Raw genomic sequence first — 26,546 nt, forward strand, 5'->3', positions numbered from 1 at the left:
CGCCCCTTTAGGTCCGGCATCAGCTAAGGTAGCTTTGTACCTGGCTGAGATCATCTTAAGCGGTCGATGGAAACCGCTGGCGCACGCAGGGGTCACACAGGGCCAGGGGCCGGCGGCGGCACACGGGGCAGCGCAGCCCCCGCCGCGTCCCTCGGGGTCCCGGGGCGCTGCCGGGGGGGACGCGGGGACGCCTGTCCCCCGGGGCCCCCTGCGCCTTTAAGAGGCGGCGTGGCGGCGGCGGCGGCGTTGTCCCCCCGGCTCCACATGATCCTGACATCAGCTGCATCCCGGCATCCCAGCCCGCCGCGCATCCCCTCCGCCGCCGCGCATCCCGCTCCGCCGCCATGGCCGCCGGCCAGGCCTACAGCGAGGAGAAGGGCGGCTCCTCCAGCCTGGGCGAGCCCGAGTACGGCCACGACCCGGCCAGCGGCGGCATCTTCTCCTCCGACTACAAGAGGTAGGCCGCAGCGAGGCCGAGGCCGCCGGGGGCCGCGGGCCCCGCGTGGGAGGGGGCGACGGGCCTGCCGCCTCGCCGCGGCCCCCCCCCTCGCCGCGGCCCCCCTCAGCGCTGCCCCCGGCCCGGCCGCACCCGGCGGTGGTGGCAGCGGCGGCACGGCCAACGCGCGGCGGCATGGCCGGGCCGGGGGGCCGGGGGGTGGGGGGAGGCCGAGGCGGCGCTGGGGCGCGGGGGTGCGGGGGGAAAGGCCAGCGGGGGGGCGGGGGTGTTTGGGGAAAGGCTGCTGTGTTTTGGGGCAGGTTACGGGAAACGCCTGCTCACGGGATCGCACACGAGCAGGACCGTGAGGTTTCGGGGTGACCAGGGCGTGGGAACCCACCATCAGCGCCCCCAGCCCGGCACCCTGGGGCGGTGTCCCCCCAGCCTGGCTCCCGCTGGCCATGTCCCCCAGCCCTGCACCCGCTGGCGATGACCCCCCCCCCCCCCAGTCATGCACCCACTGGTGATGTTTACCCAGCCCTGCACCCGCTGGCGGTGTCCCCCAAACCCTGCACCCACTGACGATGTCCCCCCAGCCCGGCACCCGCTGGTGATGTCCCCCCAGCCCTACACCTCCTGGTGGTGTCCCCCAGCCCTGCACCCGCTGGAGATGTCCTCCCAGTCGTGCACCTGCTGGTGATGTCCCCCCAGCCTGACACCCACTGGGGATGATTCCCCCACCCAGCACCTGCCAGCAGTGTCCCCCTAACCCAGCACCCAGTGGTGATGTCCCCCAGCCTGGCACCTGCTGGCAGTGTCCCCCAGCCTGGCACCTGCTGGCAGTGTCCCCCTAGCCCGGCACCTGCTGGTGATGACTCCCCGTCCTGGCACCCACTGGCGGTGTCCCCCCAACCCGGCACCTTCTGGCAATGTCCCCCAGTCGTGCACCCGCTGGTGGTGTCCCCCAGTCGTGCACCCGCTGGCGATGTCCCCCCAGCCTGACACCCGCTGGGGATGATCCCCCAACCCAGCACCCACTGGCAGTGTCCCCCTAACCCAGCACCCAGTGGTGATGTCCCCCAGCCTGGCACCTGCTGATAATGTTCCCCAGCCCAGCACCGGCTGGTGGTGTCCCCCAGCTCGGCACCCGCTGGCAGTGTCCCTCCAGCCCTGCACCTGCTGGCGATGTCCCCTAGCCCGGCACCCGCTGGCAATGACTCCCGGTCCTGACACCCACTGGCAATGTCCCCCCAACCTGGCACATTCTGGCGATGTCCCCCAGTCCTGCACCCACTGGCGATGTCCCCCAGTCCTGCACCCACTGGCAGTGTCCCCCAGTCCTGCACCCGCTGGCAATGTCCCCCCAGCCTGACACCCGCTGGGGATGACCCCCCCACCCAGCACCCGCTGGCAGTGTGCCCCTAACTCAGCACCCAGTGGCAATGTCCCCCAGCCCGGCACCCGCTGGCAGTGTCCCCCCAGCCTTGCACCCGCTGGCAGTGTCCCCCCAGCCCTGCACCTGCTGGCGTTGTCCCTTAGCCCGGCACCCACTGGTGCTGACTCCCTGTCCTGACATCCGCTGGCGGTGTCCCCCCAACCCAGCACCTTCTGGCAATGTCCCCCAGTTGTGCACCCACTGGTGGTGTCCCCCGGTCATGCACCCACTGGCAATGTCCCCCCAGCCTGACACCCGCTGGGGATGATCCCCCAACCCAGCACCCGCTGGCAGTGTCCCCCTAACCCAGCACCCAGTGGTGATGTCCCCCAGCCTGGCACCTGCTGAGAATGTTCCCCAGCCCAGCACCCGCTGGTGATGACCCCCCCCAACCCAGCTCCTGCTGGTGGTGTTCCCCAGTTCTGCACCTGCTGGCAGTGTCCCCCCAGCCTGGCACCTGCTAGCAATGACCCCCCAGTCCCGGCACCAGCTGGCGGTGTCCCCCCAACCCGGCACCTTCTGGCAATGTTCCCCCAGCCCTGCACCTGCTGGCGATGTCCCCCCAACCCAGCACCCGCTGGCAGTGTCCCCCAGCCCGGCACCCGCTGCTGTTGTCCCGGTCCCCTGGGTGCTGCTCTCCCAGGAGCCCTCCCAAGCAGTGCAGAGAGCCTGGCAGCATCCCTGCGAGCCCTGCCTGCACCCAAGGTGGCAGCCTCGGAGCCCAAGGTGCTGCTGGACCTGCCGTGGACTGGTCCTTTGGGTCCTGCCCACATGCGCTGGCACCCGGTCTACGTCCTGGTGCCCTTCAGGGGCTGAATCCCCACAGGGAAGGCAGTGCCCAGCCTGGCCCCGCGATGAGCCCTCGAGCAGGACACCCTGCCGGGTTCGCGGGTGACACCGGAGCCCGGTGGGCTGAGGCCCAGGGCAGGCAGCAGGGACGCGTGGCCCGAGCACCACCCTGGCCCTGGGGAGCGATGGTGGGGGTGCTGCTCAGGACCCTGCAGCCAGCACCGTGGTGCAGCTCTGGCTGGACTAATTAGCGCTCACGGATGTGGCCATAACGGGGCACGCAGTCACTAGATGGTGCTGTGCTTTCTGTCCAGGGACAGTGTGTCCATCTGCATGGCCTGTGTCCTCCTGTCCCTTCACTGCTGGATCCCACCAGTCCCGTCTCTGAGAAGTGGGGGCTGAGGGCTGCTGGCGGGGACCTGGCCAGTTGCCCTGGTTGGTGCGTGGGCAAGGTCTCGGGCTTCCCCGTGGGGTCCTCGCCAGTCCTGGCATCCCCTCGGGGATGGCAGGGCCTCGGTGTTGCCCCCCCATCCTCCACATCCCGCTCGTCCCCTTCTGTGGGCTGGTGATTGAGGTCCCCAGATAGGGCTGGCAGTGGCCAGTGGTGACCACGGCTGCGGGCTGGGGGCTTGGCATCCCCTGCGAAGCTGCTCAAGGTGCCCAAGGAAGCGATTCCCTGCTCTCCCACCTGATGAGGAAGCAGCCTCGTTCCTGGATGCAGGATGGGTCCCCAGGTGCCACTCGGGCTCAGAGTGACAGAGGGATGCCAGGGTTGGGGACCTTCACACAGCGTCAGGCCTCGGCAATGGCTTGGGATCAGTGCAGACCCCAGGTCTGACCCCCTCTGGCCTCGCCACTCAGCGCCTTCCCCCGCCACAGCACCAGACCGGCTGAAACCGCAAGCCCCAGGCCCTGCCAGGGGACGCGCTGTTCCCGTGCCACCGCCACTGCCGCTGCGGCCCTCGTGGCTGGGACACGAGGGGCCGCCCGGCGCCGCAGCATCAGGTTTCAGGCGGTGGAGCCAGGAGGAGGAGCGGGGCCCGCGGCCGGCCAGAGAGCCCGCTGGAACCCGGCGGGCCGGCAGCGGGGCCACGCCGCCGTCGGTGCGGGGCAAACGGGTGGTTCGGGAGGCCACCGGTGAGCCAGCTGCGCCTGCCGGTGAGCCGACCGAAGGGATGCTGTCGATGCCACCGCTGCAGAAGCTGCTGCAGCAGCTGCCGGCCAGCGCGGGCGGCCTGGGGAAAGCGCCGGCGGGCGCCGCGGCCGAGGAGGCGAGGAGCCCGGTGCTGCCCGCCGACGGAGGGCAGCAGGTCTGCTACAGCGCCCTGCGAGCCGACGAGCTCCGACTGCTCAAGTGCCCCAAGGCGGAGGCCGCGGCAGAGAGCGGCACCGGCGCTGGGCAGCCGCAGCCGCTGCGGTAAGGGCCCCTGCGAGCGCCCGCCGGGGGAGCGGGCGAGGGACGAGCCCTGGGAAGGGGGCATGCAGGAGCGTGGACCATGCGCCGTGCCCTTGAGGCTCCGCGGAACGGCAGCAGTGGGGGCTCGTGCCGAGCGTCGTCCTGCCGGGAAGCCCCAGCACAGCCGGCTCTGTGTGGGTACAACCGTGGGCAGACGGGGTTTCAGGGACATTTTAGGACGTGACGCTTTGTTTAGCGACTGGCGTGTGCTTGTGGATGGCAAGCACATCGTTTCTCCAAATGCTGAGGTGCTTTTGGTGCAAGTCAGTGCTGTTTTGGGAAAGCTCCCATCCCCACCGGACAATCTGGGAATGGGCCATTGCAGGTGGATGAAGCCTTGCAGGTCTAGCGGTGTCATGCCGCCAGGTCAGCTCAGGGACCGCAGGGACAGCAGTGCCAACCAGCCTTATAAAGGGGGACATTGGTGACAAGGAGCTGACAGTGCCCGGGGCGACAACCTCAGCCCATGCAAGTCGCCCCAGCAACGCTTCCAAGGCCGCGGGGTTCTTTTTCACGCACCTGTAACTGAATTCCTGCCCAGATAAATATTTCATGAGCAGCTGTGGGTTGGGTTCCCAGCCTGGCGCAGGCATCTCTCCTGCCCCAGCACAGGGTAAAGCCAAGCTAGTGCCCTCTGCCTCCAGGGAAACCCTGAGCCAGGCTGGGAGCGGGTGGGAAAAGTGAATAAAACAGAAAACAGGACTCTCCTTCCTCTGTTTTTGCATCCTGAGGAGGGAAATGTCCTGAAGCTGAGGTTCTCCTGATCTCAGCACCCGAGGGCCATATTTGGTGGCCTGGGACGAGCAAAGCCCTGGGAGCTGGCAGTGGGCACCAGAGGCTGTGGCATGCCCAGAACACACATGCGGACCCTCCACAGTGGGTGCTGGGTGATGGCCAGGAGCTGCCAGGGATGAGGGCCAGTTCCTCACAGCACCTGGTCTGCTCCATAGGCACGATGACCTCAAGGAGATGCTGGATAGCAACAAGGACTCGCTCAAGCTGGAGGCCATGAAGAGGATCGTGGCGGTGAGTGTTGCCATGGCACGGGCTCGGTGACCGGCAATGCCGTGCCATGGGCTTGCCGAGGCTGCATGCCTGGTGTCATGCTGTTCCTTCCCTTCTAGATGATCGCCCGTGGGAAGAACGCCTCCGATCTCTTTCCAGCTGTCGTCAAAAATGTGGCCTGCAAGAATATCGAGGTGAGGCAGGTCTCAGCTGCTGTGCGTGTGACCAGGGTGAGCGGCAGCCCTTGCATGGCCTGTGGCAAGAAGCTGCTGGGTGTCCCTGCTGCAGGGCGAGGAAGGGACTGACACCCAAGGGTGTCCACAGGTCTGGAGCAGTCCCTGGAGGGATGCTATTTGGCATTAGGAAGGCTTTGGGGAGGGCTGGTGTGGGCTGAATTTTGGGGGGATGGAGGTACTGGGTGATGGCAGCTGTCTCAGTATGAGGATAATCCTGGGGGACTCTCATGCTGTGGAGTCCCCACCACCTTGGCCACCCTCTGCTGTGTGGCCCGCAGGTGAAGAAGCTGGTGTATGTGTACCTGGTGCGCTACGCCGAGGAGCAACAGGACCTGGCCCTGCTCTCCATCTCCACCTTCCAGCGAGGACTCAAGGTAGGCGGCCCGGCTTTTTGGGGGGAGCAAAATTGGGGCTGGGAGGCTGCGGTAGGATTGGGCAGCCCCAGGAGACCTCCAGCTGCATCCTCTCACTGGCGAAATCCCCATCCCGGAGGGTCCTGGTGGGGCCCAAGAGCCCATCTCGACTCACAGCGCTGGGCATGCCCACTGCAGGACCCCAACCAGCTGATTCGTGCCAGCGCCCTGCGGGTCCTCTCCAGCATCCGCGTGCCCATCATCGTGCCCATAATGATGCTGGCCATCAAAGAGGCAGCGTCGGACATGTCCCCGTACGTGCGCAAGACGGCCGCCCACGCCATCCCCAAACTGTACAGGTAACGGGGGGCTGTGGGCCAGGTGGGGCCCCATGGGGTGACTGGGGCCCCATGGGGTGGCATGGCAATGTGGAGGACAAGGAGAACTCATTTCAAGATTTGTACCGCTTACTGTGGTTAAATTGCAATTTTGGGGGTACGGTGCTGGGGTCCTACCTGCTTGGCATTGGCGGGCAGACAGCTGAGGAACGGGGTAGTTTGGGGCAGTGACAGCCCCATGGGACTGGCCCAGCTGTGACATGCTCCTGTCCATGCCGACCCCGCTCTCCCCTCGCAGCCTGGACTCAGACCAGAAGGACCAGCTCATTGAAGTGATTGAGAAGCTGCTAGCGGACAAGACCACGGTGAGCTGGGTGCCCCATCTCCCCTGTCCCAAAATGTGGGGATGCCACCCTCTCCAGCAAGCGCCCAGTGCTCCGGCTAAACTCAGGTCTTACATCCCCAGCTGGTGGCCGGCAGCGTGGTAATGGCGTTTGAGGAGGTCTGTCCTGAGCGCATCGACCTCATCCACAAGAACTACCGCAAGCTCTGCAACCTGCTCATCGACGTGGAGGAGTGGGGTCAAGTGGTGATCATCAACATGCTGACACGCTACGCGCGCACCCAGTTCCTCAGTCCCAACCAGAACGTGAGTATGGCCACACGGCGCCACAGCCCTGCCAGAGCTGCTCTGGCACCTGGGGTCCGGTGCCTGCCACTGGAGGAGCCTTGGGGGTCCCCAGGCAGCCCTCACAGCAGGCAATGCTCCAGCATCTCATGTCTGGGTCCGGGCACATACCAGTGATCCACTGATGTGGTCGGAGATGAGGATGATGGGGAGGTGGGATGAAGGGCTGGGGCAGCATGGCGGCACCAGCCCAGGCACCACCACAGGCAGCTGGGCCGGCACTCGCCCTCCCTACCAGCGGGGCTGCCAGGTGTCCCATGTGCCAGCAGGAGTCCCTGCTGGAAGACAGCGCTGAGAAGGCCTTCTATGGCTCCGATGAGGAGGACACCAAGGACGACAAGGCGGAGGCCACCTCACTGGTGAAGCGCAAGCCCTATGTCATGGACCCTGACCACCGCCTGCTGCTGCGCAACACCAAGCCCCTGCTGCAGAGCCGCAACGCTGCGGTGAGCCCCACGGCACGGCCACCCCCTCAGAGAGCCCTGTCCCATCTCCTCCAGCCCCCGCTTGGCTCTCAGCCCAGCCCCCAGTGGTCACCAGCTAGTGTCCTAGCACCTTTTCTCAGGACCTCTCTGATGGCCATGGTGCCACCAGGGTGCTGATGAGGCATCAAGGGACTCCCTGGGAGGAGAAACGTGGTGGGCATCCACATGGGTGGACCTTGCTTTGCTTCCTTGGGGTGCTATCGGGCTGGTGCAGGGACATGACTGTTGCACAGGAGCTGTGGGGATGTCCCCCACGGTGTCCGTGTGCCCACAGAGTGACACACAGGTGTCTTCCCACAGGTGGTGATGGCTGTGGCTCAGCTCTACTTCCACTTGGCACCTAAGGCTGAGGTTGGCGTCATAGCCAAGGCACTGGTGCGCCTCCTGCGGAGTCACAGGTCTGCAGCACTGAGGCTTTGCTGGTCTCCCACAGAGCCAATCAGGCTGCTTGCCGGGATACCCTGGCCTGTGGGAAATGCGGGGCTGTGGTGGGTCCTGCCCCACTGCATGGGGATGTGCTGGGAGCGCAGCCGGTCCTGGTCCCACTGACCCCGCTCTCCGTCTCCATCCCCACAGCGAGGTGCAGTACGTCGTGCTGCAGAATGTGGCCACCATGTCCATCAAACGGAGGGTGAGTTTCAGCTCCCAGTGCGGGAGGGGTCAGCCCCATTGCTGCTGGAGCAGACTGAAGGTTTGGGAGGCAGCATGCATCCTGCCCGGGGCCTCAGAATCACCTGCCCGTGGGTAGCTTTGGCATGGGCTGGGCAGCCGGTACCAGGGATGTCCCTAAAGCTGCTGGCTCTCCACACAGGGGATGTTTGAGCCCTACCTGAAGAGCTTCTACATCCGCTCCACGGACCCCACACAGATCAAGATCCTCAAGGTAAGCCAGAAAAACCTAGCTGGACCCTTTGCTGGCAGCCCCACAGGCTGCCCAAACCCCTGCCAGGCCTTCAGGGCTCCTAGGATGCGACCCAGCGCTCCTTCTCCAAGGGGGAATGGGAGGATGCCAGGGATCCAGTTCCCCGGCACTGTGTTCCCATGCTGCCCCTCTCTCCCTCCTTCCCACAGCTGGAGGTCCTCACCAACCTGGCCAATGAGACCAACATCTCCACCATCCTGCGGGAGTTTCAGGTATGCTGGGGCCACGGGCACACCAAGACCACCTGGGTGTCACTCTGGCATGGCTCCGGATGCCAGCACCGTGGGTGGATAGAGGGAGCTCCCCGCCAGGAGAACAGGGCTTTGGGCATGCCAGTTTCAAGTATGGCATCATCTCCAAAACTCCCGGCATGCAGCTGCCGTGCAGGGGGGATTCCCAGCGCTGGTGCATGGGTAATGTGCCTTCCGCATGCCCGTGCAGACCTACATCCGCAGCATGGACAAAGATTTTGTGGCAGCCACCATCCAAGCCATCGGGCGCTGTGCCACCAACATCGGGAAGGTGCGGGACACCTGCCTCAATGGCCTGGTCCAGCTCCTCTCCAACCGGGATGGTGAGCAAGCGTGGCCAGGGTGAAACAGGGGATCCTCCGCTCTTGGAGCAGGAGATCTCAGGGCAGGACCCTGCTAACACAGGCTCTCTGCCTGCAGAGCTGGTCGTGGCTGAATCCGTGGTGGTCATCAAAAAGCTGCTGCAGATGCAGCCGGCCCAGCACAGTGAGATCATCAAGCACATGGCCAAGCTCACTGACAACATCCAGGTGAGTTGGGGTGCTGCGCAGCTCCCGGGGCCAGGGTCCACCCCAGCGGAGGGCCAGTGGGTGCACAGGTTTGGCACCATGGGCTGGGAGGCAGCTGTGCCATGTGCCCATGGCCATCCTTTAGGTGCCCATGGCACGGGCCAGCATCCTGTGGCTCATCGGTGAGTACTGTGAGCACGTGCCCAAGATTGCACCTGATGTGCTGCGCAAGATGGCCAAGTCCTTCACCAATGAGGAGGACATCGTGAAGCTGCAGGTCATCAACCTGGCGGCTAAGCTCTACCTGACCAACTCCAAGCAGGTACCAGGGAACGGGCTCCCTGTGAGTGTGGTGTGGGATGCAGGGCTGAGATGGCCCTCACCCTGTCTCAGTTTCCTGTTGGGGAGGGAGAGACTGGCCCTGAGCATGCCTGTTGGTGCAGAGCAAGCTGCTGACCCAGTACGTACTCAACTTGGCCAAGTATGACCAGAACTATGACATCCGGGACCGGGCCCGCTTCATCCGCCAGCTTATCGTGCCCACTGAGAAGAGTGGGGCCCTCAACAAGTACGCCAAGAAGCTTTTCCTGGCCCAAAAACCTGCTCCCATCCTGGAATCCTCCTTCAAAGGTATCAGCCCTGGCTGTAGGGTATGGGGATATGGGAACTGGGGGTGTGGATGGGGAGAGCTGTCACCCCAGCAGCACATGGCTGCATTGGAGCTGCCCCAACTCTTCATCCTGCCGTAGATCGGGACCATTTCCAGCTGGGCTCCCTGTCCCACCTGCTCAACGCCAAGGCAGTTGGCTACCAGGAGCTGCCCGACTGGCCAGATGAGGCCCCCGACCCTTCTGTGAGGAACGTGGAGGTAGTGTGGGGCAGTGCGGGGCTCCCCAGAGCCCACCAGGGTGGTGGGGGACATTGGGAGCCAAGATGGAGGAGCTCCAGAACCTTGAGAGTGTCGCCCTCCTCCGCAGGGAGGAAGCACCTCCCCACTGGGGAGCTGCAGCAGGCTTTGGGACAGCTCCAACAGGGGCTGCTCAGGTGCCTTGCCATCTTCTCATGTGCACCGTGTGTGCGCAGGTGTCCATACACTGGTTTGCTGTGCTTGGGGACACACGTGGCCAGCCCAGTGTGGGGGCAGGAGGGGGGCAAGGGTAGCACTTTGGGCTCTGTGCCCATGGGCACCAGCCCTGCTCCATCACCCCTGTCCCTGGTAGGTTCCCGAGTGGACCAAGTGCACCAGCCGCGAGAAGAGGAAGGAGAAGGTGGAGAAACCTTTCTACTCCGACTCAGAGGGCGAGTCGGGGCCCACGGAGTCAGCGGACAGCGGTGAGGGCCTGGGCAGCATGGTGGGGTGTCAGGCTGCGGTGCTGCAAGCTGGGCATGGGTTGCCATAGCGGGGAGATGTGGGACATGGCAGGGGGGTGCCGGACGTGGTGGGATGCAGTGCACGGACATGCGATGTGGTGGGACATAGCAGGTGGATGTGGGATGCAGCAGGGAGATGCAGGACATGGTGGGACACGGTGAGCGGATGCAAGACATGACAGGACACAGCAGGACATGGCAGCAGGGGTGAGACGTGCCTACTTGCAGAGCCTGAGTCCGTCAGCGAGGAGAGCGAGACCAGCAGCAGCGAAGGCAGCTCCAGCTCCGGCAGCGAGGAGGAAGAGGAGGGCAGTGGAGACCAATCAGAGGACAAGGAGGAGGAGGAGAAGAGGAAGAAGAAGAAGGAGAAGGAAGCCCCTCGGAAAGCATCCCTGGAGAGTGCTGGCAGGTACCTTGCACACCATGTCCCATGGGGCTGAGGACACAGACAGGGTCTCCCTGGTTGAAATCTGCATTCTCGAGATGTCTGACTGGCCTCTCCCTGCAGCCCCAGCGAGGAGGAGGAGGAGGAAGGGGTGAAGAAGGGCAAGAAGAAGAAGCAGCAGCAGGAGAGGAAGGGCTGTGGCGAGACCTCGTCCGAGGAGGCCAGCGCCTCTGAGAGCAGCTCATCCGAGTCAGACTCGGGCTCTGAGGCGCAGGAGTCACCGGCGGAGGTGGAGACCAAGCGGAGGAAGGCGGTGAGGGCCAGGATGGGAGCAGCATGGTGGTGTGGGGCTGGCCTGAGCCCCTGTGTTCACCCCATGGCCCTCTGCCTCCTTCTAGCCCGCCAGCACCAAACCCAGTCCCAGGGCCACCACCGCAGGCCCCAAGGAAATCTCCCTGCTCGACCTGGATGACTGTGAGTAGCTGCCGCAGGGCCAGGGCTCAGCTCTGCCCTGGCTGTGGGGCATGCAGGGGTCCTGCCACCCCATCTGCCCCGCTGCAGCCACCCCAGCGGGTGCATGGCCAGGCTGGGAGTGCCCCCCAGACAGGCTGTTACTGCATCCTTGGGGAAACTGAGGCACAGGCCTCCTGTGCCAGCGGAGCTCAGAGCTGCACAAGTTCTTGGGGCGCTGATGAGCTGGAAAAGGGGACTGGGACTGGTGGGGTCAATGGCCTCTGTCCCCAAGGATGGCTGCAGGGCACATGGCTCTGCCCATGGGACTGTGCCCATGTTCTTGTCCCCATGTGGTTGTCACCATGGGGCTGTGCCTATGGGGTTGTTCCCATGTGGCTGTCCCCTTGCGCTGTCCCCATGGGACCGTGGCCTGTCAGGGCTCTGCTAACTGTTTCTCCTCACCCCCACTATGCCCTGCAGTCACCCCGCCTCCTCCCCAGCCCGTCCCTTCCAGCAACATCGTCTCCAGCAGCCTGGTGACCGATCTGGAAGGTCTCACGCTCACCGACACCTCCCTGGCACCTGCTGTAAGTGACCCCCACATGTCCCCGCGTCCCCCCAGCGACATCCTGCATCCTTCCTGGGGACCATCCAAATCCACCAGCGGTGGGCACCCCGTGCTGCAGTGCCCAGGGTGGCCTGCTCACCCATGGTGGTCCTCGCTCCCTCGCAGCTGCTGAGCCCGGTGTTCGGCTCAGTGAGGACCTACGAGCTGCTGCACCGCATGACGGGTGAGGGGCTCTCTGTCGAGTACTGCTTCAGCCGCCGGCCCTTCCCACACGACCCCCACATGGTGGCTGTCCAGATCCAGATCTCCAACAACACCGACGCCGAGGTGAAGAGCCTGCGCATCAGTGAGCCCAAGCCGCTCTCGGGCATGCGGATCCAGGAGTTCCCCGAGATTGGTATGGCCCAGCCTGGCTCCGAGGGGTCCTGGCATTTGGGGGGGGGGGTGGGTCATCCCCCAGAGTGCCACAAGGCACCCACTGGGTGCTGCAGCTGGGCCAGAGGAGGTTGCCTCCCAGGCTGGGCTGGGTGCTGCCCGCCGGCAAGGTGCCTGCTGGGTGCTGGGGACACAGTGCCAGCCCTGTGCTTTCAGAGAGCCTGGCGCCTGGGGACACTGCCAGCGTGGTCATGGGCATCGACTTCTGTGACTCCACCCAGGCAGCCAACTTCCAGCTCTGGTGAGCGCCTGGCAGCGGGGCAAGAGGGGCATGGGGCGCTCCAGGGGATGGGGGACAGCGGGACAGGGACGAGCATCGCTCCAGGGGACGGGATGGCCGGACATGGCATGGGGTATTCCAGGGAATGGGGGACAGCAGGACCAGCACTGAGGTCCCCCCAGGGTTTGGAAGACAGTGGGACAAGCATGGGGTGCTCCAGGGGACAGGAGACAGCAGGACAGGCACAAGGGTCCCTCCAGGGGACACAGAGGAGGCAGCAGTCCCAGGTCCAGCCTGCCGGGTGCCCCCTATTCCCAAGGCCTTTTGTGCCTCAGTTTCCCTCTGGCTACTCCCATGCCTGAGGCAGGCAAAGGGAGCGCAGCACGGGGTGGGGGCTCTGCCTGTGGACCCCAGACTGGCCAGACCCTCTCACCCGCCTGTCTCTGCAGCACCCACACGCGCCACTTCTACGTCTCCATCCAGCCGCCCGTGGGGGAGCTCATGGCTCCCGTCTTCATGAGCGAGAACGAGTTCAAGAAGGAGCAGGGTGAGTGCGGGATGGAGGCGGGCTGCCTTTGGGGGGACCCACCGCCCGGAGCCCGGTGCGCCCGGCGCTGACGTTAACCACCCGTTTTGTTCCCTCTGCCGCCCTCGCCATGTCCTTAGAGCACCTCTCGCGGCTGGGCGAGGGTAAGTCGCAGCTCAGCTGGCCCTTGCGGGCAGGGGCGCGCTGCTGACCCCATCCCGCTCCCCTAGACTAGCTCTGCTCCCCTTGCCCCGTGCGAGCCGCGCTCCGGCCCCCCTCCTGCACTCCCAGCTTGGATAGATGCCGTGCTGGGTGCCCCCACTGGCGCCATGGAGGGCTCTGGGGCACGATGGGGTGGATCCCTGGCCCTTGAGGCCCCATCCTGCCTGGCTGCTGCAGGGCCCCAGGCATTCATGGGGTCCCTGGATCCCTGCTCTCGCGTGCCCGTCCCCAGCACAGGAACCTTGTGCCACCCCAAGGGGCCCTACGGCCATCCCGTTACCAGCACCATGCCTCTTGCCGGCTGTGGGGACGGGTGGCCCCCCAGCACGTGGCCCCCGGGAGCCACTGTGCAGCCTGGCAGTGCCAGCAGCTCCCTCCCAGCCGCTCACCAAGCCGCGGCCGGTGGCCAGAGTGTGGGTGCTTGGCGCTCCCAGCACCATGGCCTGGGGCCAGCGAGCAGTGGGGACCACCCAGCTGCATGTCCCCATGCTTCCGGAGCCAGCGCGCTCCGTGGCATCCCCACAGCATGGCCCCCCCGGGGGGGTCTGTGGCTGCGGCACGGTGAGCGGTAGATGCTGGTCTGGCCGGAGCACCCGTAGCCGGGCGGGTGTGCAATGGGTGCTCGATGCCCACAATACCTGGGCTCCATTGCCCTGCACTGCCCGGAGGGGCCATTCCCCAGGGACACGGCTGCAGACTGCTGCCACCAGGCAGGGCGGCAGGACACAGCGATGAGCCCAGGAAGGCTGCTGGAGGAAGGGTTTTCCCAAATCCATCCGTGCCGGGGGCTGGAGAGGAGTGAATGGTCCGGGAAGAGTGGGGCAGCCGGGACAGGACCTTGTGGAAAGCCTGGGCTGCGAGGCCACAGGCACAACACGGGATTGATGTGCCCCAGGATGGGGCTGAGCCCTCTCCCAGCGTGCGGCTGGCACCTTGGGACAAGGACCCCCAGCAGGATGAGATGGGACAGGCAGAGGCTGGAGGGGGCAGGAAACAGGGACAACAAAGTGGGGCCAGAGGGGACATGGCCACTCTTCAGAGGGGTGCACGGGGCAGAGGGGCTCTTGGAGCCGCTGCCGGGCGCAGATGGAGGGCCGGGATGCAAGGCTGGAGATGGGCAGGTGCCTCTGCTGCCCACCCCAGGGAAGCTGACGGGCATGAGCGAGATCACGGAGAAGCTGACGCTGCCGGAGAAATGCCGGAGCGACCATGCCATCGTCCAGCAAGTGACCTCGGCCGCCAACGTGGGCCGCGTGCCCTGCGGAGCAGACAACGAGTACAGGTAGCCAGATCCCCCACTGCGGAGAGGTCGCCTCGCACAGCACTACTGGGACCCCCGGCTCCTCGCATGGCTCGAGCGGGCTGTGCCGAGCCAGCGACCTGCTGTGGGGACCAAAGTGGGGAGGGGATGCTGAGGGAGAACCGGGATGTTACCTCTCTGGTCTTACCCAAATCAAAGCAGCTCCCAGTGGGGATTCTCGGGTCTTACTTTAGGACAAGGAGCCCCTGTGCCACCCGCACCCAAACCCCCTGTGACAGTGGCTGTGGGTGGCAGAGGCCTCCCTGGTCCCGGCTGGAGCATCCCAGGAATGGCCATGCCAGCTCGGTGCGGGATGCTGGGAGGGCAGGGAGGGGATGGTGACTGCGGGGATGGCCACAGCTCACCCTGAAGCCCTGTGTCTGCCGGCGGGCAGGTTTGCGGCCAAGACGGTGACCAGCGGGAGCCTGGTGCTCATCACCCTGGAGAAGCGGGAGGGAGCCGCGGCCCAGCTGACGGTCAACAGCGAAAAGATGGTTATTGGCACCATGCTGGTGAAGGACATTGTCCAGGCCCTGGTGCAGTGACTGCCAGGCCCCACCACATCCACAACCCCTGCAGCCGGAGGGCTCTGCCCTCCCATCTCCTCTGGTCCACGCCGCTCCCCAAAACCCTCTGCATCCACGTAACCTGTTTCTGCCATTTTTTTTCTCGCCCTGATCTCCAGCGTGGTGGGGCAGCAGCTGGTGGTGAGATGCAGGGATCTCCGGAGCTGGCTGGGAGGAAGGAACAGGACAGGGGAGACGGGAAAAAGGGCGATGCCCCGCTTGGAGGAGATGCAGCCAGCTCCAGTGGCACGCGCCTCCTGCCCCCGGCCCCTCGCCGTGCGGCGGTCTCATAGTGTAACCCTATTTATTATGGCCAGGATCTCCGAATAAAGCTCTCCTTGAACCCGCTCTCTTCCCCACCTCCGCTTTGTGTGCACGGCGGCCGCGGCAGCCCCGAATCACCACACGCCAGGCTGCTCCGGCCTCCCCGGGAGGCTGCTCGTGTCTCCAACGGGCGGCCACCGGCTCTGGGAGGAAACCCGGCTGCTGACACGCAGGTAGCTCCAGTTTGGGCTCAGCTGCTTGAAGCAGCAAGACGCTGGGCTAAACCCTTTCGGGGCTCCTGCCGGCTGTGCCGTGCCGGGCTCGGCAGAGGGACGGGGTGGGAACCGAGGGAACCAGGGAAGCAAGCAGTCCTGGGGGCTTTCCAGCCATTTATTCAAAGCAGAATTGCTCGTGCTTTGACCGCAGAAATACCTGCTACGTCAGGGCCGGGTTGCTTCTGCGGAGGCGCTGGAAGGATTCCTGGGGCCGTCTCCAGGAAGCTTTTCATCCTCAAACTGGAAAAAAGGAAATTTGACTCTTTATCAGGCTCTCTCCTCCCAGCACGGGCTGGGTGGGATTTAAGAGAGTCCTGGCTTTCCCTTTACCCTTTCCGAAGCTACGTCCCAGCTGGGAGCCAGTCACGGCGCCCGTGTCCAGCACAGATGTTGGAGGGAGGGGAAAGGATGCGCAAAGGACGTATGGGAAGGCCTGAACCCAAATTCGCTTCGAGTCTGAGCCCTTCCGCTGCTGCAAAAAGGGTGAGGACTTTCTGCTTTTTCCATGCTGCCTTTTGCGTACGTAGGAGAAAGGATAAGATCGCCTTTATTTTTATGGGTAATGAAACACTGGCTGATAATCTGGCCAGAAGAGCACGAGCTGCTGGGTGTAAAGTGTTTATTTCTAAAGGGAAAGTCAATTTAAATAATTAAGTTAAAAGAGCTTTGCACTTCCCTCTCCCTTCCCCAGCCCGGGCCAGGCTTCCCTCCCCTCCCACCCAAAGGGATGCAAAGCCGGGGAGCACAGTTGCAGTGGTGGGGGGGGTGGGGGGGGAGGGACATTTCGCAGCAGCCCTGGGATGTTCCCATCGGATCACCGTGCACCAGCACTCAGACACGGGGAATTCACGCCCAGGCAGCGCTGCCTTGCGTTACGGAGCGCGAACGGAGAGCCAGCATTTCTGCCACGAAGCGCCTTTCCCCTTCGGGTCCTGCCTCGGCGCAGTTTCCCCCTCCCCGAAGCGCAGCGAGAATCACAGCACCCAGCAGCGCGCAGCAAAGACGCGACGTTCACCAGGCAAAGCGCCGGGCTGAGCAGCCACCCACGAGCAGCCTAGGGACCGCGCGCGAGTCAAGGCGGCTTTGTGCGCCCACAGGGTCCCACGTCCGCAGGGGACCGCCCGCCCAGAGGCCGTGCCGATGGGCAGCGTGGGGACACACAGGATCTCTTTGTCTCAGGGCAGCACTTGGCTTCACACTGCAGCCCAGCGGCCGAGAAGGGGAGAAGGACGCTGGGAGGAAACCAGCACGGGAAGGGCACTGCCTTGCTGGACAGCGTCCAGGACGCGCAGCCGCCTCCTGAAAGCGCTTGCTGTGAGCAGCCGGCCCCTGGGCTTTACCCCAAGGGGTCTCCGGAGGACCTGCCGAGAGCGTGACTCGGTGCCGAAGCTGCGAGATGCACCTCCGCAGGCAGCGCAAGGCTTCCAGATGCCCCGGGAGCCTGCGTCTTGCGTGGGCCTAGCCGCGTGTGACTTAACACAGGAAGAAACAGAGCGAGCCCATCTGCTTCTCGTGGTGCACCGAGCGGGGCCCTCGTTCCTGAGGGACGCCGCAAGAGTCCTCTCGCAAACAACATCGCGCGTTGCACCGTGCAGCCGCCCGAGCCCGGAGCACTGCCCTTCGCGCAGCTCTCTCCTCCGGGCGGATGCTGACATAGCAGCAGCCTTGCCAGCCCCTGCCAGCGCACCTCCCTGAAGCCTGGGAGGTGGTGCCAGCTGCCTGGCGTCCCTGCAACGAGGCCTCCAGGCAAAAAGCGGGCAGCCCCGCACCCGCCAGCCTCGAGAAAACAAACCTGGCGCTCGAGCCCGGGGCGGCCGCCCCCCTCGGCCTGCACGCAGCCATGTGTGCAGCTGAAAAGCATCTCAGCCCAAGCCGGTTTCGCCTGCCTCTCTGCTCGCGCGGGCCGCGGATCCTGCTTTCGGAGCGTGATGTGTTTGCAGCTGCAGAAGTAATCAGGCGACTGTCCTGCCTCGAAGCTGGGGGGTCCCACGGGCAGCACGGAGGGGAAGGCAGGGAGGCCCCCCGCCCAGATGAGCCCAGATGAGGGTGCAGCAGGCACGCGGGGAGCTACCGGAGGCGCAGGCCGCGCCCATGGCAGCGAGGCCGCGTCCTCTCCCCTCCGCCTCCTGCAGACCCAGCCGCTGAGGCCCCTCCTCGAGCCGCCGGGGCCACCCCAGGCGGGAGCGAAGGCGCCTCAGCCCCCGGGTGAAGGCGGCCACAGGGCGGCGCCGGGGGGGCGCGGCGCGGCGCGGCGGGGAGGCGCCGCCGGCTCCGTGCGCTGAACCGGCCGCCGCGGGGCACGCCGGGACCGGGGCGGGGGCGGGGCGCGCAGTGCGCGTGCGCGGCCGCCCCCGCCCCTCCCCCCCGCGGCGCCCCCCCGCCCCCCGCGGCGGCGGCCCGGGGAAGCGGGCGGCCCATAAAAGCCGGCGGGGCCGGTGCGGCTCCTGCTGCTGCTGCCGTCGCCAGACCCAGCGGCCAGGTTCCGTTCGGTTCGGCTCGGCCCGGCTGCAGCGCCGCCTCACCCACCCCCCCGGCCCCCCCATGGCTTTCCCGCCGGTAAGGGCGGCGCGGCCTCGCGGGGGGAGGGGGGGGGCGGCACGTGCCGGCGGCCGCCGCGCCGCGTGACGGGGACGCGCGCGCTTCAAAGGGGCGAGGCGGTGGCGGCGGGCGGGGGGGGGCGGCGCGTGGCGGCGGCGGGCGCGGCCCCTTTAAGGCCGCCCCCTCACGTGGTTTCACACGTTCGCGGGCTGAGCGCGGGCGGCGGCGGCGGCGGCAGGTGAGCGGGGGGGGGCGGGTCCCGAGGCGGTGCCTCCCTCCCCCCCCCCCCCGGTCGGGCTCGGCGGCCTCTCGGCGGCGCGGCCCGGGAGCCGGCGGGGGGGGGGGCCGCGCCGCCCTGCCCGTGCTTGGCTCCGGGCTCCCTCCCTCCCTGCGCGGCGGCGGGGGCCGCTCCGGGGCCGGGCCGGCGTGCGGGGGGGAGGCCGCGGGGGAGCGGATCGAGGAGCAGGTGCCCGCCGCGGCCTCCCCGCGCGGAGGGGGGCGGCCGCGGGGAGCGTTAGCGCCGGGCTCGGGGGCGTCCCGGGGCGCTTCGCGGCTCCCGCGGCGCGGGCAGGAGGAGGCGGGAGGCCGCGGTGGCGCCGCTGCGCGCCGGCGGCCGGGTCAGCGGGGCTGCGGGCTGCCCGCGTCGCCGTGCGGTTCGCGCCCCGACTCCGGCAGGCGGAAACCCGCTCCGAGAGCGGCCGGAGCCGGCGCGGCTCTTCCTCGGGGCAGCGCCGGGGCTGTCGGCGGCGTTGGCCGCCCGCGAGGGTGTGGCGTCGGCTTGCTGAGGCCGGGCCGGGGCCGCGCGGAGCAGCGTCCGCGTCCGCGGGCTCCGGAGGGCGGGCGGCGTCGCCGAGGTTCCCGACGCCCGGCTCGGATGTCCGAGAAGGTAGCGTGCTGCTTGTTTGTCCTTGCCCGTTCCTGCCTCTCGTTCGCGTAACGGCAGCGCTTGGTTTTGCTGCCGAGGATTCATCCCGACAGCCCCGCTGGGTGCGCTGGGATCCGAGCTGTGATGTGTTACCTTCAGGAATGCTGCGCTTCTGCCCAGAGCAGCGTGTGCATCCAGCGCTCCCAGTCTGGGCAGCCAGTTGCAGCTGAGGCTGCCTTCTTCCCGGGTTACTGGGGCCACAGCTCTTCTCACTTGAAGATACTCTGCTCTGATGTGTGATTGCAGGGTATGTTTCTTCAGTTAAGTGGAAACCCGTAATCTCGCTTGCTGTCTTGAAGTTGCCTTTCTAGGGAGGGGTAGTTCTGAGTGCTTTTAAAGTCTGTCCTTTTTAGAGTGGAAAATTCATGGAACAGTTATTTACTCTTAAACCAGGAGACTGAAAGCTTCGTGTAGCAAGACTTCTGTTGGTGACCCAGGAGACTTAGTCCCCAATGTCTGTGCTATATCAGCTACACAGAGGCAAGGAAGAGTCTTCTGGAAAAACAAGCTCTTAGCTTTGCTGTTACCCTTTGGTATTCCCCAGCTAAAGTCAATTAACTTTCACTGTGGCTGTTCTTGTGATAGACTGACCACGTGCACTGGCAATTGGTCTGTTTGTAAGTGGTTCCAGCTAGAGTTGTGGATGGAAACTGCGTTTTGCATAGAATTTCAGGGTCTGGGTGCTTTGCTACAGTTTATCTCAGTGGGAACAAGCTCCTGAAACCAATTAAAACACTTCTTTTGCTTTGATAGTGTGTCGAAACAAACACTTGTGATTTCGCTTGTTTCAGAAGCTGTTTGGGTAATAGTTTCAGAACATTTTGTTCCAAAAATATCAAAAAGAAGGTGCTTCAACAGAGAAACTTCTTTCAAAACAGGAGTTTTGGCAAAACCAGCATAGTTCTGAAGTCAACACTCCCATGTAAAATGATTCCATCGAAATCACTTCCAAACGGTCCTGGTTCCAGCCAGATGTGGTCAAGGCCCTCCATACACAAAGCAAACCTTGGAAAAACTTCTCAAGTTCAGCCCTGCTGATGCTGAGAACGCTGGCAGGTCAGACAGTGCAGACCTTATTTAAGATGAATTGAGCCTATGAACTTTGTCACTTTGTTAATATAGCTAAAATAGCAGTACTGCTTGAAGGAACAGTTGTATCGGTATCATGCTTTGTATTGGTATAGCTGACTTGACCTTGGGAAGCAAACCACACCAGTAAAAAGGGATTTTCACAGCTGATTTGATAAAAGTATTAAGCCACCTTGACTTAATTATGTTGAGACTGACACCATTTTAATAGCATCTCAAATCTTGTCTTGGGATTCAAGGCTGAAGCACACTATGCCTCTGCCTCAAGTGAGGTTTCTATGAAAGATGTAAAAACCTAAAGGCTGAATAATGGCCAGGCTGGAGAACCTTGTCTGCTCCAAAGCATCCGGAGGAGCTGAGGTACATCTTGATACTACCAGCAGCCAAGCTGTGTTTAATGGCTTCCCTATGGATTAGGCCATACTAATCCTCCTTGCATAGTGCTGCTATGATGCCACAGGCTTGCTGCGATGGCCCTAGGATTTCCTTAGCTGCCACGCTAAAAGCTAGCTCTCCTACGGATGTGTGTAGCTCACTCTTCGGGGCTGTGAAGGTGCCTGCATTTCTCCTTGTGCTCAGATATCCTCCGTGGCTTTTGCTACACAGGCATATTTTGTTCCAAACACTGAACTGCTACAGGTTCATTTCCCATGGGTCTCTCCAGTGGGAGCTACTGAAAGTAAACTGCAGGCTGCAGTCCTGGGATTCATTTGGGGTTGGCAAGATGTGAACCCCCGAGAGACCTGACAGCTGCTGGGGTAATGCTTTAGCTGCCAGCCTCCTGATGCAGAGCCAGCAAGCAAGAGCTCCGTAGCATGGTGATATGGCCCATCAGTTGTCTTCTGCTTTGTCCTCCTGTTACTGAGAGGGAGCAGAAACTCCTCTCCCTATTTCAAATCAAGCCAGGCATTTCCCCTCTCAAGTGGGTTTTGTTTGGAGCGTGCTAGAGGTGACTGGACCCTGATATTGCCATCCTTGGGGGCTCAGAGCCTGTAGCAACCTAGAGATGCATCTTCGTGCTTGGACATGGGTTCTTGGCTAATGATTAAGCTGAGCCAAGATGATGGACAGTGTTCCTGTTTGAGCTTCTCCTTGCTGTGTGTCATCGTTCTGCACAACGCTTCTTGGGTTCGTGTTCCAGATCCACCGTGATGATTAACTTTAAGCCTGTAAGTTGTTTGCTTCATGCCACTGTGCACTTATTGCACTGAACTGAACAGTCTTTCTCATTTTTCTCTGAGCTAGGAAGACGTCTAGAAACTCTCCGTTTTCCAGCTGAGAGGCTGGGTGCCTTACCATGCTTTAGGAAGCAATATTTGCCTTCTGAGGACTTTAAGTAGACTACCAGCTAGATCACAATTCTGTTTTGGCTATTGCCCATCTCTTGGCCACGCCAGTAAAATGGTGCCTCCTGTTCTGAGTTGTGATTGTACGCTTTAGTGGACAGGACTGTCTGGGAAAAGTGGTTGTTGGGTCACCAATTACAGCCTAGTGTTTCACAAAATGTGCCAGGTTACTGCTGGTGCCTCCAGGCGAGAGGGGACCTACCACTGCTCTTGCACTGATGCCACAATGAAGGCAGAGGTGGTCACCTGCTCTGAATGCCAGCTGTAGCTATCATTACCCCAGGCAGTATATGTGCAGCTATCAATGCATTGCTCAGGTCAGCAAAATCCTTCAAGACAGCATTGAAAGCTGATCGGAGCTGAGCTCAAGAATGCATTTTTTTTTGCTTGGCTTGAGGATCTGAGAGTTGAGTAGGTTCTGGAAGATGCAGCTTCAGACATGATACTTCTCTATGCTTTGGTGTTAACTGGTTTTTGAGACTAAGTCATGGCCATGTTCTCCAGCTCTATGTTTGCAAGCCTTTTCCACTTGAATGTACAGGCTGAGGGGTTTTGGCCCTGTGCACTTTAAAGACCTGCAGAGCTCTTCTCAAAGGAGGATCTCTGTTTTGGAGGGATCTGGGGAGAGGGGTGAGCTTTACCAGGACCAAGTCTAGAGATGTGAGCCACTTTCTACAAGGTGTTGGATGCCAACTCCTGGGTCCAGGGTGTCTGCAGTATCTCTGGAGTGTCCTTCATAATCTTAAGGTTAAAACTCTTAAGTAAAAGGAGATTCTGTAGAAAAGATTAGCCATAGTCTTGCTGTTTTCTGTTCTTATTTGTGGCAGGGCTGGTGCTGCCAGTTGTGGGAAGCATCAAATGCTAAATGAGCAGGAATGGGTCAGGCATTTGATTTGCCACTCGAGTTTATTTTTGTCTTGCTAGCACAAACTCCTAGGAAAAAGCTTTGCCTCCTTCTGTAAGAGGTTCTTTAGCAGTAAGATGAGTAGAATATGGAGTTTCACGCTTGTGCCAAATCAGCCTGATGCGGCACTTATTTTTATTAAAGATGACTGGCAATACTTTCTTAAATTGAGCTTCTGTACTCCTCAGCTGCTTTTTATAAAGATGACCTAAAGCCTGCTCTGCCTGTTTACTCTTGCCTGAAGCATGCTTTGAGCCCTACCTGTTTACTCTTGGCTTGTGAATGTTCCTATATTGTGTTGACTGAGTTCCAGGACCTTATCTGAGGGTGGGCTGAGCTTTTCAATAGACAAGTATCCCAGGCACCAGTGCTGAGTAGATGTTAATGGTCTTAAACAGTCAGGCTGAAATCCCTTCCATCAGTTGCTCAAGTCCTGCCTGGAAGCATCACATGAGTTGTATATCCAGTAGTTTGTTTGCTGCACCCTTCTAGGACAGGGGTACCTTTGTTTTTACCTGACTGTGGTGGGAGCTTGCATGCCTGGAAAAAACTCTCACATCATGCCTGTTGAGGACTTGCTTGAAAGGAGAGTTTTATGTTATGGAGTAATGCTGCTCACGAAGATGGGGATATGGGGGAAATGCAAGTCCCATACTTGGGCTGGGATGAAGTTCCACCTGCTGTGTGAAATTTGGTGTAGCCTTGCCTTCTGCATCCAGTTACAGGCCACATACTAGAAAGACTCAAGGGATCACTATAAAATAAAGCCAGCTCTGTGTGTTGGGCTTGCTACTGGTCTTAAGCTTATGTCAATAGTTTTGAGCTGCAAGACATTTTGCTCCTTGCTCTGCAGTCAAGATGTGGATGGATGAAGCAGGAAGAGAAATATGGAGGAGTCAGGCCCTAAACTCTTGCAGGAATACATCCAGAGGGTAGATGTATTAAACGGCTCTGTGACAAATACAAATGTTCCAATCTAAAGCTATAGGCTTATGTGTGTCTTGGAGTAGCAGTGGCCTTGTTTGCCAGCTTAGCTGCAGTTCCGTTCTTTGGGTTTGGCTCTAACTAGATTGGCTTAATGGCAGGGATTTTGGTCCAGAGGCCAAGACTGGGGAGGCTGTGCCTTCCTGCTCTTTTTTAATATGAATCTTAATTGAGAGTGGTACCATTTGCTCAGCATGTCCAGGAGCAGAATTCTGCTGCAGTGCCTTTTGGGTGGTGGGAAGACCTGCCTGTGGTCTGAAGATGCTGGTTAGAGATTAAGTTTAGCATCTGGATTGGCAGAGGCTTGAATGTTGTACAGCTGCACTGAAAGAAGCTGAGATGCGAAAGCGGCTTGCAAGCAGAGCTGGGGGAAGCAGCTGGAGTGCCAGTTCTCTGAGCTGGCACCAGGAAGCGGGAGTGCTTTGCTCTTCTTGTGCAGAAGGAGCTTTACTGAGAGCTCTGACCCATCTAGGACGGCCAGCCTCAAAGCCTGTGAAGCTGGTAGATCAGTGCCTGTGGAGGACTGTGATAAAGCAAAGCTGTTTCTGGGTAATGTCTCCTTTCTGTAAGGAGCTGCTAACTAAATGGAAGGTCAGGATTTAGTTCTCTGCCTTGCCAAGTGAAACCTCAGGACTTCTGGGCTATGTTTGAGTAGCTGGGAAGTCACTTTTTCCATAAGCCTGCTTTCTAAAGTGATTGCATGGCAGCTGACTTGAGCTGTTCCAAGATGTTGTTCAGAGCTCCCACACATGGGTGGTTGCTCTCTGCCACTGTGCACAGGAGAAAACTGGTATCTTGTGGTGGCTGTCTTGACCTCCCCCCCCCCCCCCCCCCGCAGTGTTGGGACACTGATTTTTTGGAGAAGAGGAGCATCTGTGTTACTCGGATCTCTGTCTGTTTCCTAGTAATGAGATGTACCATGCTGGAGGAAAGCAGCAATCTCATGTTAGCTACCAAACCAGTTTGGGAGGTATGGCTTTTAGTCTCGGTTCATTCTAGCCATGGTGAGCTTGCACCTATTTGTAACCTGGATGGTCCTGGTCTGATGTGTTGCGCTGACAAATTGCTGACCCGTTTGCTGAAGTGTTTCTTTAGCGCAAAGATGCATACTTGGGTGTTGCTAGGACCTGGAGCTAAAGCTAGTGTGAATATTGGAGGCAATCCAGAATTTTCCTACAATGTGCTGAAAGCAGGGTGGTGTGTACTAGTTTGCTTGACTCTAATCTCTTCTCTTTACCAGAAAGAAGATACTGGGAGGAGCATAAAAGACTGCTGGGATAGCCCTGATGCCCCTGCACTTTCCACTTGCAGCAATGCAGATATATTCCGCAGAATAAATGCCATGTTGGACAACTCTTTGGATTTCAGTGGCGTCTGCACCACACCGATCACAAAAGGCAAACGTGACATCTTGCCAGGTGATGCGTTTGGCTGGGTTCGATGCGAGCTTGGGGTTTGAGGGTTGGTGTAATGGAGGAGTTGCTTTGGACCTAGTGAGCATGTCTTGGTACTTGCCGGTGCTGTGGTCATTGCATGTCCTTGTGAGCAGAGCTGCCTGAAGTCAGGGTTTGTGCTGTTTTGGTGCTGGGGGCTTCATCTGTGTGCCCCAAGTGAATAACCAAACTACTCCCCGGCAATGCAGAGGTGCGTGGCAATGCTTGCTTGCACTCCCGCGGTTGCTGCTGATGCTGTAGGCTGGTGTGTGGGCAGGATATGAGCTCTTGTTGCCTGACCTGTGTAATGCATAATCTGCCAACTTCTCCTGGTATAGATAGTTCCAGCAGATTCCTTTATAGCCTGCCTCTCCTGGAGGCAGGATTAATCTGTTAGTGGTTAGGATGGCTGATCTGCTGCATATATTAGAAATGCAAAAGACTCTTCAATAACCATGTTTGCTAGAGGTCGGTTAAAATCTTGTATTTAAGAGTATACCAAAGCAGTGCATGTAGATAAGGACTGTCTTGCAAAGATGAGCTTGACTCTGAGATCAGTGCTGCAAGTACTCACTTCCCACAGGCTCTGAGGGAACTGGGCATGTTCTGCTGTCTTTGCTTTGGCACAAAGCCTCTTGTTTTGATGCAAATCAAGCACAAGCGTATTGGGTCAGTCTTATTTTTGTGTCACTGAAGGACATGCTTTTGTGCCTTTACAGTAGGAAAGATCTGATGAATGTACCTGCTCAGAGCCTGATGTTCCTTTTGCTGGTGTGCTTCTGTGTGGCCATGCTTGCCCTTGCTCCCCCACTTCTCTGAATTATAGGGTCGATAAACATTGTTGCTGTTATTGGAAACAAACTGGCCTTCTGGACTTGTGCCAAAACCAATGGGAAATGAAATGAAAAGCTCACCACCTGGTAACCTTGCAGGCCTCTGTAGGCAGATGAGCTTTCCTTGCAGTCCCTAGGAGACAGTTGTCTTGTGCACCTGAATCAAATGGGTGTAAAAGCTGCAAACCAGTGTCTGGGCAGCTGTAGTGGTTTCCTGCCTGGCCTGATGCTACTAGCTTTCTAGTTTGCCTGTTTCAGTCATACATTTGTGCTCAAGGGTAGCAGGACCTCTGAAAACTGAAGGCTTCGCTTGTCTTGCTGTTTGCTTTGGTTTCTTCTGAACACTGCTGTAACAATTGTCTTGAACTCTTCATGCTAGATCTACTCTGAGACTGATGCGGTGTAACTTTGTTCTGGACTAGTGAAATGACTGCTACCAGATGACTTCCAGTGCAGCTTAATCTCCTGGGTATTTGAGGGGCTTAGCGCTGTGGACTAGGGACTGACCTGGCCATGTGATCCTGTGCTGGCACTGCAGCAATTCCAGAAGTGGATCGTTTGCTTCTAGGAACAGATCTAAATACAACATTGCTTGAAACATGGCTAGTGAAACAGGAGGATATGCTGTCCACTCCTGGGCAGTTGAACAGGGAAAACTACTGAATTTAGGTCAGTATTGTGGTTAGTAATGCATTTGTACTGAGCTGTTTAGATATTTCTGTCCCTTAAAACAATGGTACTCGATGTTACATTAACCTTGATGCACTGGAAGCATAAGGGAACAATAAGCCTATCAAAATATTTCCCTGTATCTCCCCATTGAACTAATTTGAGTTAATGAAGGAGTTGTTTCTGGCTGCCATGTAGAAATCCTAACTATAGTTCTCTTATTCCATTTATAATTTGGAATGGAAACATTTCCTAAGCTTCATCTTACTCATCAGAGTTAACCTGGTTGAAGGAAATAATCTGCACTAGCAGGAGGGTTTCATTACATGAAGATGTG

The 26,546-nt window shown here is 60.7% G+C and overlaps 2 protein-coding genes across 4 annotated transcripts in view; both read left to right on the forward strand.

Moving 5' to 3' along the window:
* Positions 1 to 301: 301 nt before the first annotated feature.
* On the forward strand, positions 302 to 15,295 carry AP3B2 (adaptor related protein complex 3 subunit beta 2). 3 transcript variants are annotated; one of them, XM_067305576.1, is made up of 28 exons: positions 302 to 457; positions 5,067 to 5,142; positions 5,241 to 5,315; positions 5,636 to 5,731; positions 5,909 to 6,069; positions 6,347 to 6,413; positions 6,515 to 6,697; positions 7,006 to 7,182; positions 7,522 to 7,619; positions 7,798 to 7,852; positions 8,033 to 8,104; positions 8,293 to 8,355; positions 8,585 to 8,717; positions 8,815 to 8,924; positions 9,049 to 9,225; positions 9,347 to 9,533; positions 9,653 to 9,771; positions 10,124 to 10,235; positions 10,503 to 10,683; positions 10,783 to 10,972; positions 11,058 to 11,133; positions 11,593 to 11,699; positions 11,846 to 12,077; positions 12,272 to 12,356; positions 12,785 to 12,882; positions 13,002 to 13,025; positions 14,227 to 14,365; positions 14,778 to 15,295. In XM_067305576.1, exons 1-28 carry the CDS (start codon positions 345 to 347, stop codon positions 14,926 to 14,928), a joined length of 3,357 nt encoding a protein of 1,118 aa, XP_067161677.1. In that variant the 5' UTR covers positions 302 to 344; the 3' UTR covers positions 14,929 to 15,295. The 3 variants fall into 3 exon arrangements, with proteins under 3 accessions (XP_067161677.1, XP_067161678.1, XP_067161679.1); XM_067305577.1 differs by having other exon boundaries at positions 9,653 to 9,756; XM_067305578.1 differs by lacking the exon at positions 13,002 to 13,025.
* Positions 15,296 to 15,897: 602 nt separating this feature from the next.
* The window catches only part of CPEB1 (cytoplasmic polyadenylation element binding protein 1), a 48,361-nt gene continuing 37,712 nt past the window's right edge, over positions 15,898 to 26,546 (forward strand). Inside the window, exons 1-2 of the mRNA XM_067305325.1 lie at positions 15,898 to 15,971; positions 24,515 to 24,692. Of these exons, the coding sequence (XP_067161426.1) occupies positions 15,912 to 15,971; positions 24,515 to 24,692 (238 nt within the window). The 5' untranslated portion in view covers positions 15,898 to 15,911. The remainder of the gene's footprint in view (positions 15,972 to 24,514; positions 24,693 to 26,546) is intronic.

This window comes from Apteryx mantelli, chromosome 15, assembly GCF_036417845.1.
Source record: "Apteryx mantelli isolate bAptMan1 chromosome 15, bAptMan1.hap1, whole genome shotgun sequence".
Lineage (NCBI taxonomy): Eukaryota > Metazoa > Chordata > Aves > Apterygiformes > Apterygidae > Apteryx > Apteryx mantelli.

Excerpts from the sequence above, each read along its gene's own strand:
- AP3B2 (XM_067305576.1), top strand. The coding sequence starts at position 345 with ATGGCCGCCGGCCAGGCCTACAGCGAGGAGAAGGGCGGCTCCTCCAGC. Across the intron at positions 6,698-7,005 it reads TCCTCAGTCCCAACCAGAAC|GAGTCCCTGCTGGAAGACAG; the intron begins GTGAGTATGGCC and ends ATGTGCCAGCAG. Across the intron at positions 12,357-12,784 it reads GCAGCCAACTTCCAGCTCTG|CACCCACACGCGCCACTTCT; the intron begins GTGAGCGCCTGG and ends CTGTCTCTGCAG.